We start from the raw sequence: 11,906 nt of genomic DNA, 5'->3' as shown, positions 1-11,906 counted from the left end.
TGGTATGATGCAACACTCCTGCTCCAGGAATACCTGGGGGGTCCCACTGCTTCATTGAGCCCCCTCCCACACACTCTCTTTTACGCACACACAGACTCACACAAAGACACACATACTGACACTGACTGGCTGTACATCCAGGAGCCTGAGAGACAGAGAGAGAGAGAGAGAGAGAGCAAGAACAAGAGGAGAGCGGCAAGTTGCATCTATTTTTTATGCAGCACCATCACCATCCCTCTTCTGCCTTAGCTTTTCCCCCACTTTACTTCTCAAGTCCTGGATGAGAGCTAAAGACTGTGTGGGACTCAGGCTCACAGAGGAGAATGAGTTCTGCGGAGGAGAGAGAGGACCATGACATGTACTGTGAGAAGGCAGTGGCCCTCATCATTGACCTCTGTCTGGATGACAGCCCACTGTTGCAGCCCAATACCTGCCAGGACTTCATCACACTGCTGGCCACCAACCAGAGCCCAAACTCTGCAGGGTCAGGTATGCTCAACAGCCCAACAAACAGCCTCCCTCCCTCCGGCCACGACTGTTTGTGTTGTGTTGTGAGTGACTGTGTTAAACATGGTAACTGCTATGTTTGTGTGTTGTGACTCACATGATGTGTTGAACACACTAACTGCTATGTTTTGGTTAGTGGTCCAGTGCAGGTAATTTATAATTCCTGTCAGACAGGATATTCACCTGGGGGATACTCAGAGGTTGGCTTAGTTGGCTAATTGAGCTAAGGTACTTTGTTAGACTTAATTACTTATCTGCAATATGGCAGGAAAGAAAAGTTGAATCTGTCAGTTGCTAGGGTGATTTATTTAAAGAAAATGCACAGTTGTTGAAATCGAAAAGATATGTTCCTTGAAATCGAAAAGATATGTTCCTTGAAAGATAGTCTATGATCCTGGAATGAATAGAGAAAAAAAAATATCTTAGGTTGGTGGCAGAATTTATGTGGATTGACAGATAATGTATTCCCCCAGGGAAATGGATGAGATTAAATTGAATTTTAGCTGATGAGTTTACTATGGGCTCAATCTCAATAGCACTCCCTTGTCATACTGTTAAAATTCCTTGATGGCAGATTAACTTTTGATGACAGCAACCCCTGTAACCCATTCCTCTAGTCTGAAAGGAAAAGTGGGCATCTCAGAATCAGATATGATAGAATAGCCGGAGAAATCTCTCTGCTGGTTTGCAATGCTGAAGTCTCTTCTGATTTACAAGTTAAGACGGAGCCATGTTGATGAGAGCATGCCATACAGCAAGACTCAGAATCTGATTGTCACAGCGAGTTTAGTCACTGGCGAAATCAGACAAACCACTCAGTGCCAACGGCGTCCAGCACCAAACCATAGGGTCACCGAATGCCACTACATGTTACTAGTAAACAAGCAGGAATCACTCTTGTCAGACAAAGATTCCAAACCAAATCTGTTTTTCTCTATCAAATTTTCCTTCCACTTGTGTGTGTGTGTGTGTGTGTGTGTGTTTCTCAGACATGCGGGGGAGGTCATCTGGAAATCCTCTCTGTGCCATAATTGTATCCTGTATCCTTGTATCATAAAAGAGGATGTTTCCCTGAACTAAGCTTAGGGGCACTTTCTCCCTACGACACTATTTAACTCTAGGAAGCCTTTTATGACGTGCCAGCAAAAGGGAAACTGACTGACTAGCATTATCCCATTAGTCATCATGGGGGTTGCCTTGCCTTGCTTTTCCCTTTACACAATATTACACACTATTACTTCACATTGGTGTCCAGTTCCAGTTCCAAATTATGCCACAAACACACATACATTCTCACTCTCTTTACTCTCTCTGTCAGCTGTGGGCTCCACAGCACTGCTCTGTCTTAACCATGGGGTTTATGGGCAGGTAACTGAAGTGGCATTGGCTCATGCTGATAGTTCTCCAATTAAAGAGCTGTGCTGTGTCTGTGAGAGTGAGCGCCCACAGCTCGGCCAGGAAGAGACCAGGGTGCACCAGTCCACAGGTACTAATACCACATGAATAGAAGACTGCTGCTGCGTCCCCAAATGCCCCCGCAGAGCGCTGTACACCGGCTGCCAAAAACCAAAGGTCACAGATTTGGAGTGGCAGTTGGGGATGTCAGAGTTGGATGTGGATGAGTAAACTGGCAGCTTGGGTTTGTTCTGCTTTTCCCAAGCACACGCACACACACACATGCACACTCTGTTAGCATCTGCGAGGAGAGTGTACTTGGTAGTAGTAGGTTACCAAAAACTATTCAGCAATTTTATTTGACCATGTGTTTTGTTGTAGGTTGTATTAGTATAGGTAAGTGTAGTACAAGTAGTGCTATGAAGCAGACTAGCTCTGTTCAATGTCACATCTAAAAGAAAGATGGCTGTTGTCCATTTATTTATTTTTTAACTAGGCAAGTCAGTTAAGAACAAATTCTTATTTACAATGAAGGCCTACCCCAGACCAATTGTGCGCCGTCCTATGGGACTCCCAATCACAGCTGGATTGGGATACAGCCTGGAATCAAACCAGGGTCTGTAGTGACACATCTAGCACTGCGATGCAGTGCCTTAGACCACTGCGCCACTCGGGAGCACATGCTTGTTCATTTTCTATTGCTGCTGTGCGCCACATGCATGTTGCATTAGCAGAAGCAGTGAGGTTTACATAAATTCTATCATGGAGTTGTCTGTCTCCTCTCACCCAAAGGTCACCATGATAACCCAGGCTGTTCTTAACAGAGCGCTCTCTCTCTCTCTCGCTCTCTCGCTCTCTCTCTTTCTCTCGCTCTCTGTTTCTGTCTATGTCTCTCTCTGTCCTTGTTTTAAAAGTGTTCGATATAGTGCCAGTTTGGATGAATAGATTTTATACATCTTGGTGCAGATCAAATCCAATTCCCACTAAAGCACTTCTTCTCAATAATTCAGATTGTTCAATAATTTAATAATTCATTAATGGTAATATGCTTTCCGGTATCTTATGGGGATCTGTATTTTGTTCTATTGCATTAGCTGTTATTGCAGTGAAATTAGGTCATGGTGTTATCCAGCGTTAGGAGCATTAGATCAATCACTTCCTGTCTCTGAGGAGGGATAACCAAGAGTGGAGACCGAGGGCAATGGAGGAGGAGAAAAGAGGCCTGGGTTTATATGAAAACTGTTATGGATGACGAGAAGAAACTTTATACAAATCCTACAAAGTAAACAGCAGTCCTCTTATCAGAACACCTCTGCAGCGCCACCGACACCTATTTTCTTTAGTTTTCCCATTTTGGTTGTAAAATGCATCTGGAAACAGCAGTTATGTTTGACATCTAGAGGAGTAGCTGCAGAGCTGTGCAGTGTGCTCCCCACCACCACCACCGCTGCTGCTGCAATATGTGACCATGAATAAATAAAGCAGCTGGGCTGAGAGTATGATAGCAGAGAAAATAGCATTAATACAGTATGTACAGGTCGTGGGAGAGTGTTGTGGAGTAGTCTAGTCTCCGTAACCCATGGGGGATTATTACAGCGAAGTTAGGCAGCATGCCTATTGAGCCACGTAAATAATTCAGCTGACTGAGGCTCTTCTTGCCAGCCATGTCAATAGCATGGATTGTATGGCTCACACCTGGTTGGGCTCCCTAAGCCGATGGTTAGCTACTTTTGTATTCCAGGTATGGATTTTAGAGGGACTTTGGTTGAGGTGACATAAAAGCCTACGTGGATGCCCACGCACAGTATGTGATTTTTAAAAAGCCTGTAGACTAAAGGATTGTGTGGAGTGCCAGTATAATGCTTTACTGTTGATGCTGAATTATAGCTGAGCACTGGGAGAAATGTGCTGGCAGCCAGGTGGTTTGTTGTTTTGCTACCCAAAATGCTAGGCTTTGATATCATATCTTGTGTTGTGAATGTGATGATGAAGGCAAATGCTGAATGCTTACAGGGGAAGGGATGGGGATGTGTAATGACTTTATTGAGGAAAAGTGTACTTACTATGCCTGTGATATGTGGTTGTCCCACCTAGCTATCTTAAGATGAATGCACTAAATGTAAGTCCCTCTGGATAAGAGCATCTGCTAAATGACTAAAATGTCAAATGTAATGCTTAGAGGAAGGGATGTGGATGTGTAATGCTAACGGGAAGGGATGTGGATGTGTAATGCTGAGAGGAAGGGATGTGGATGTGTAATGCTAACAGGGGAAGGGATGTGGATGTGTAATGCTGAGAGGAAGGGATGTGGATGTGTAATGCTAACAGGGGAAGGGATGTGGATGTGTAATGCTGAGAGGAAGGGATGTGGATGTGTAATGCTAACAGGGGAAGGGATGTGGATGTGTAATGCTAACAGGGGAAGGGATGTGGATGTGTAATGCTGAGAGGAAGGGATGTGGATGTGTAATGCTGAGAGGAAGGGATGTGGATGTGTAATGCTAACAGGGGAAGGGATGTGGATGTGTAATGCTGAGAGGAAGGGATGTGGATGTGTAATGCTAACAGGGGAAGGGATGTGGATGTGTAATGCTAACAGGGGAAGGGATGTGGATGTGTAATGCTGAGAGGAAGGGATGTGGATGTGTAATGCTGAGAGGAAGGGATGTGGATGTGTAATGCTAACAGGGGAAGGGATGTGGATGTGTAATGCTGAGAGGAAGGGATGGGGATGTGTAATGCTAACAGGGGAAGGGATGTGGATGTGTAATGCTGAGAGGAAGGGATGGGGATGTGTAATTCTTACTTTAGCATCAAGATGATGACTGTCATATGAGTATATCAGATATCAGATAGGCCTATGCTCAGATACCCACACTGGCCAGGGAGTTCTGTGTATTGTGAGAGCATTACGTCTCACAGACAGATCTGTAATGAGAATGAGACAACAGCATCTTAGCCCCTGATGACCGTATATTTTTTTTTACCTTGCTCCAAATTTCCAGGAAAATATTTCTATTTTATAAAAAAAATAAAAAATGTAAACACCACTTAAGACCTGAGGTTATCTTGGGGAAGAAAGCAAAAGGACAATTGAAGAAAATCCTGAGACCAGCCGTTCAGTCTAAGAGGTAAATTGAATAATAAGCCTTTCTGGTGGAAGGCGAGGGAGGGATGGAGCGAGAGAGGGAGGAAAAAATAGGGAGGGGACAGAAGATGAGAGGAAGGGGTGTGTGGGGCAGGGTGGAGGAGGTACAACCAAATTGACTGATTCCAGAAATAAAATGTTCGGCCTAGGGCTGCCTGGCAAATGCATCTCTGACATTTCATCCTTGATTGTGTTAAATTTCTCTTCTGCTAAGCTGCAGCAGATGGAGGTTAACAAGGCTCATAGACATTGACAAGCCTGTGGAGGAGATGGGGATTCTGACACTTTTATTGCCTCTCAAAAGCCTGCCAGCTCAATAAGAGAGAGAAAATATTTCCCATAGTGTTTTCATCAACTGCAATGCTCGACAATGGAGATACCCTTCCACACAGTACTTACTGGATTTCGACTGGACATATTCCTATCAACTGTCTTATTTCCTATCTATGACCATGTGCTACTGGCCAATAAGGGCCGTATTGCTTTGAGGGTGGGGATGACTTGATAACCAAAGCATACATTCTAATGAAGCCTGGATATTCTACTAGAAGCTGACACATGTATACTACATCATGGTCATATTCATTAATGCACACTGTAGCAAAAGATAACAACAACGGAAAACGAAAACAAAACAAGAGTTTCTTATTATTGGACAACTTCAGATAGTTCTCCCTCTTTCAGTTTTATTCTGTTTTGTACCTAATGAATACGACCCCGAGGCCTCTACTAGACACATTTCCCAGAGCCAGCTCAGCAGCGACCATGGCCGTGAATCACAGATACATTAACACGATCAATAGGAGCCTTGAACCTCGGGTCAACACAATCTCACACTCAATACGTTTCCATTACGTATATTATTGAGTATAAATGTGACATGAGGTAACTTCCCATAGTCTCTCCCAAGATGACCCTCAATGATGTGTGTATTCTGATCCCGAAGGGAGGCATGTGTGGCTGTGGTTATATTACTGGAGAGGAAACGGAAGGGGATGGGTGATAGTCCAACCCACTGACTAATAGAATAAAATTAAAGACAGTAGAAATAAAGAATAGTGGAAACTGAGGAGTCATGGTTGGAGAAATGAAAATAATCTTCTATGGAGCGATTTTAGTGCCAACCAGTGGCGGCTCCTGAAAAAATTCTCAGGAGGGGCAATTTTTCTGATGATTTAGGTGACCTACACACATTTTTAAAAAGATATGTCCAGCAACAACATGAAGACAGGGGCAGCATATAAGTCAATACCAGAAGCATTTATTGACTGATCTCAAAAGTGTTGGCTTACAAAAGCAAAATAAGTTATCACAGTAAAAATAATCAAGGGTGTTCTTTCACATTCCTCAACACTGCATAAACAATATGTATGGCTTTGTAAAAATGAACAACCATATTCTGGCCAATTGTATAGATTTGTAAATATGAACAACCATATTCTGGCCAATTGTATAGATTTGTAAAAATGAACATGAACAGATTTTTTGATTTTTTTATTCCTCTTTTTAGTCAGCTTTAGAATGTGTTCATACACTTATGAGCACCACTGTACAGTACACATAGTATATAAAATAAGATAGATTACACCACTGGCCATATATAATGACAATAATGTAATTTCAAACACAAATGCAGTCTCCTTTCATGCATACATTTTCAAATAAAGCTCTGCTTTGAGAAAGATCGAATGATATTGTTTAATCTTTATCTTACCTTATGGCCTGCACACTGCTTGCGAAGCTGTCGAGGGCACGTTTGATAAAGACAGCATCGATGTCCTTATTCTGTAGCTTCTGGTACGGTGGGCTGGTCAAATGAACCCAATGAACCCGTCCGGATGGCTTCAAAACATTCTATGAGGTCGTCTCGATTCTCGTAGACAGTGTTCACGACTCTGCTGTTGCTAACCTCATCGTTGTGGCGGCGGACAGCTAGCCTGTATCCCTCATCCAGTTGAGTGGCAATATTCACTCTCACCAAAGCAGACAATCTCAAACAGCTATCAATGTGGGTCTTTGACAGCTCATTTTTCTTAATCTTTTCTGAAAGATGGTGCATGTCGGTTACACCAGTCGCTGTCCAAGCGTTGCTGTCTGCCGTTCATGGTTACGTTACGTTACGTATGACGAAAGCGCGTAAGTGCAAGCCCTCAGACACCCATAGAGAATGTATTGAAAGCTCAGAAATTTGAAAAAAAATTATTTTACATTAGAGGCTATGAGAGACTTCTGGGCGATTTTCAACCTGACTGAAATCGCCCCAAAACGGGCGGGGACATTTGAAGCACGACTTTAGCCTGATTGGACATTTAGTGGCTGGCAGATCAGACGTGAACACTGAACTACTGTTGCCATGATATAATTGATTAGAAAAAAAATCCCTTCCTTTTCCCGTTTGGCAGTGCGTCGCCCATATCGCCCTATTGAACACACCGCCCATGGTGCCAACAAACATTGTATTTGAATTCCATAATTTTGAATTTGTATTAGGATATCGAATTTGAATGTCGTATTTGTAATGCACAAGTTTTATCACTGAATTCATTAATTGAACTTGTATTTCATGATTTCAAACTGAATTGAATGAATATTGCGTTCATTTTAAAATGCAATTTCAATTTAATTGAATATTTAAATTGAATATTTATATGTTCAGTTTGAATATGGTAGACATTGCATTATCTGTGTATCAAGTTTATCATTTCAAGTTGATCAAAGTTTCATATATTCAACTTCTCAGATGCATTCAGATTCAAAACCAGAGACAACATCCTGATACTGCCAGCAAGGCAGAGCCGCCGGAAGAAGTGTGGGGAGACAGCATTTGCCCTAGTACTTTTGCCACACCACTTTCAAAGCAGCAGCACCAAACGCGTTAACCAGACATATTCATTAGTTCACGTCATAGAAAAATGTAAAAAAAAAAAAAAAAAAAAACGTTTTGCAACGGAAAAGAAAGCAGGCGTTTCTTATTGGATAAGTTGACATACCTCCCCCAATATCAGCCCGTTTGCCTCTGTTTTGTCTAGTGAATACAACCCTGTACCTGGGATTTCATGCAGTAACCCCCATACTCAGTATGACAGGTGGATTCATTTGTCAGTCACAGTGGTATCCTAGCTACAGCCTACAGAGCCTCATCAACCCTGCCTTTCAACAACGTTTTGGGCTGCAGAAGCACCTCGTTGTTCGACTTTGCACTTAGGTTTTGTTCGCTCACGCTCCTCTCCAGCCTGCCTGGTTGCCTGCCTCGTGAGAGAGCGAACATAAATGTAATGGAAAACAAGGTATGTCAATTAAAGCAGTTACTAAAAGCACATTAGTCGTCCTCTAAAACTAGCTAGAATTATCCAATCTATAGCTAGCTAACAAAACTACTAATATTAGCTTTAGTAGCCTAGCTAGATAGCTAACATAAGCTAGCTAGGTTGATGCAGTCATGCGGCCGGCAGCTAACTTTAATAATTTAGACTCACAGAATAAATGTGTTTGGCACAGGATAAAGAACATTAAACAATCTGCTGCTGCTACCCAAGGGTACCAAGGGATACTGAAGTTCCTGAAAAGGTTAGTCAGCCAGTTTGTTAGTCCAGTAATGTTGGCATATTATTTGATTTCAACTGCTGTCTTAAGTTTTAAAAAAAAACTACAAATTCCGTCACAGAGCAGTCTACACAGACTATATGAACACATTTGTCCAGCCATAAGAGATGGATGGGTAATGCAGAACAAGATAATTGATGGATTCTAGCGGCACCATAACTTTCACAATTACAGAGATAGGCAGCCATTATGGCGTCAGTCTTTTTTAACTAGCTAATGCATAGTGACACCTTCTGATATACAGTGCCTTCAGGAAGTATTCATACCCCTTGACTTATTCAACATTTTGCTGTGTTACAGCTGGAATTCAAAATTGATTAAATCAATATTTTTTCTCACCTACACACAATAACCCATAATGACACAGTGAAAACATGTTGAAAATATTTTTCGCAGATTTTGTGAAAATGAAATACAGAAATATCTAATTTACATAAGTATCCACACCCCTGAATCAATACTTTGTAGAAGCACCTTTGGCAGCGATTACAGCTGTGAGTCTTTCTAGGTAAGTCTGTAAGAGCATTCCACATCTGGATTGTGCAATATTTGCCCATTATTCTGTTCAGAATTCTTCAAGTTCTGTCAAATTGGTTGTTGATTATTGCTAGACAACCATTTTCAGGTCTTGCCATAGATTTTCAAGTAGATTTAAGTAAAAACTGGAACATTCACTGTCTTCTTGGTAAGTAACTCCAGTGTAGATTTGGCCTTGAGTTTTAGGTTATTGTCCTGCTGAAAGTTGAATTAATCTCCCAGTGTCTGGTGGAAAGCAGACTGAACCAGGTTTTCCTCTAAGATTTTGTCTGTGCTTAGCTCCATTCTGTTCCTTTTTTATCTTGGAAAAACTCCCCAGTCCTTAACGATTACAAGCATACCCATAACATGATGCAGCCACCACTATGCTTGAAAATATGGAGAGTGGCCCCAAACATAACACTTTGTATTCAGGACAAAAAGTTAATTGCTTTGCCAAAATCTTTGCAGTATTACTTTTATGCCTTGTTGCAAACAGGATGCATGTTTTGGAATATTTGTATTCTGTATAGGTTTCCTTCTTTTCACACTAGAATGTTGTTGATCCGTCCACAGTTTTCTCCTATCACAGCCAATAAACTATAACTGTTTTAAAGTCACCATTGTCCTCATAGTGAAATCCCTGAGCGGTCTCCTCTCCGGCAACTGAGTTAGGAAGGACGCCTGTATCTTTGCAGTGACTGGGTCTATTGATACATCATCCAAAGTGTAATTAATAATTTCACCATGCTGAAAATAATATTCAGTGTCTGTTCTTTGTGGTTGAATCTGTGTTTGAAATTCACTGCTCAACTGAGGAACTTTACAGATAATTGTATGTGTGGGGTACAGAGATGAGGTAGTCATTCAAAAATCATGTTAAACACTATTATTGCATTAGTCCATACAACTTATTATGTGACTTTGTAAGCTCATTTTTACTCCCAAACCTATTTATGCTTGCCGTAACAAAGGGGTTCAATATTTACTGACTCAAGATATTTCAGATTTTCATTTTTAGTGAATTTGTAAAAACTTCTATAAACGTAATTCCACTTTGACATTATGGGGTATTGTGTGTAGGCCATTGACACAACATCTCAATTTAATCAATTTTAAATTCAGGCTGTAACAAAACATAATATGGAAAAAGTCAAGGGGTGTGAATACTTTCTGAAGGCACTGGTAATGTAGGTTTGGTTAGAATAGAGTGCAATAGAATGACTGACATTCAAGAAAATCTACTTCATGAAAAGGGGGATATTATTTTCAATGAACAAGTTGAAAGTACTTTATTTAATTATTGAATATATGGATTTTACAGGCAATCCGTTCCTACAGTGAGCGCCAGGGAACCTACCTCTGGTGGGCCAGGACAACACAAGGTTAGTGGTTTTAAAGCTGAATGCAATATTCATTCAATTCAGTTTCAGATCATGAAATACAAGGTCAATTTATGAATTCAATGATTCAATTTGTGCATTACAAATTCCAAAATATGAAATTCAGATTCAATGTCCTAATACAAATTCAAAATTATGGTATTCAAATACAATTTCTGTTGGCACTGAAATCGCTCCATAATCTTCCCCTGTGGTAGTTGATGCCCTCCAAATACTGTACTGTATCTCTGCACCACCTTCCATCTCTGCAGGAAAGATTTGGTTTATAACACAGACAGCCCTGCTCAGCAACAAAGATCACAGCAACGATGTGGGATCTCTGGGTGCCAATTCAAAGACACTTCATCCTCTCATCCGATCGATCAGTATTCTGTGGACATGCTTTGTCTGTAATCTGTGTGCTGAGCCTGAGTGAGCCATCTCCTTTCCATCCCACTCCCTCTTTTTGTTATATTAACTTTCTTATAGTCCACTTAGCTGCATGGGAGAATGGATGGGGGTTTAACCTTTATTGCAGTGGCTGAACCCCTTAAGCAGTGAGGCTGTGGGAAACCAGGACTTTCTTAATGAGGTGTGTTGTGTCACTGTAGGTCTGGCTACCAAGGCACTGGAGATCCATAATTACATTCAATCATGGCAGTCATTGGCGCTGCTCAACTCTGTTTAATGAATCCAGCCCTTTATTTCCACTTGCTATTTAGGTTCCACCTATAACTAGACTTTGGTTACTGGCAGTAAATTCACTAGATATCTCGCTGAGCCTAAGGTGGTGTAGTGACTTGTGCCTGGCCTAACAATGAGCTACAAGACACATTAAACAGAGGCCATCCAAAGGATCCTTATTCTGCTTATTCCAGCCATTATCATTAAACACCAAGCACTGAGGTTATTGCAATCAGAAGTTGCCTTTTCTTAAAGTAGATTTCTGTTAACCCCTGTACAGCCTACTAAGGCCGAAGGCCAATTGACACAGATTGCCAATTAAGAATCCCATAGTACTATTTTCTTCCACATTCTTCTATCAGCCATCAGGATTGCATAGGAAAGCCTGGGACATGTAAATGAGTACATGCATAATTACACATTGATTTGCATCAAAATAAGCCTTCTCGTCCAAGATCCCCTCCGGGAGGTACATCAGCTTGAAACTACGGCTCAGCACGAGCCACGACCTTCATCTGCCAAATAGCTAGATACTAGGCTTCTTCTCTCTGTGAGACTGGCTTTAGGTGCAATGCATCACTCTTTCACGCAGATATTAGTCACATCACAGCAGCTATCATGTCTCACCTCCAGATCTATGTGAGATTAAGGCTCAGGCTCGACATGTGAGA

General features: G+C 41.5%; 1 protein-coding gene across 1 annotated transcript in view; it reads left to right on the top strand.

The window, feature by feature from the left end:
- Positions 1-323: 323 nt before the first annotated feature.
- LOC311137953 (synaptotagmin-6-like) overlaps positions 324-11,906 on the top strand; it is a gene marked incomplete at both ends in the record, with an annotated part of 38,276 nt that continues 26,693 nt past the window's right edge. The window contains one exon of the mRNA XM_084172581.1: positions 324-489. Within this exon, the coding sequence (XP_084028707.1) occupies positions 324-489 (166 nt within the window). The remainder of the gene's footprint in view (positions 490-11,906) is intronic.

The sequence above is a fragment of the Coregonus lavaretus genome (genome assembly GCF_964263955.1).
Source record: "Coregonus lavaretus genome assembly, chromosome: 12".
Classification (NCBI taxonomy): domain Eukaryota; kingdom Metazoa; phylum Chordata; class Actinopteri; order Salmoniformes; family Salmonidae; genus Coregonus; species Coregonus lavaretus.
This window is presented reverse-complemented; position numbering and strand designations above follow the sequence as displayed.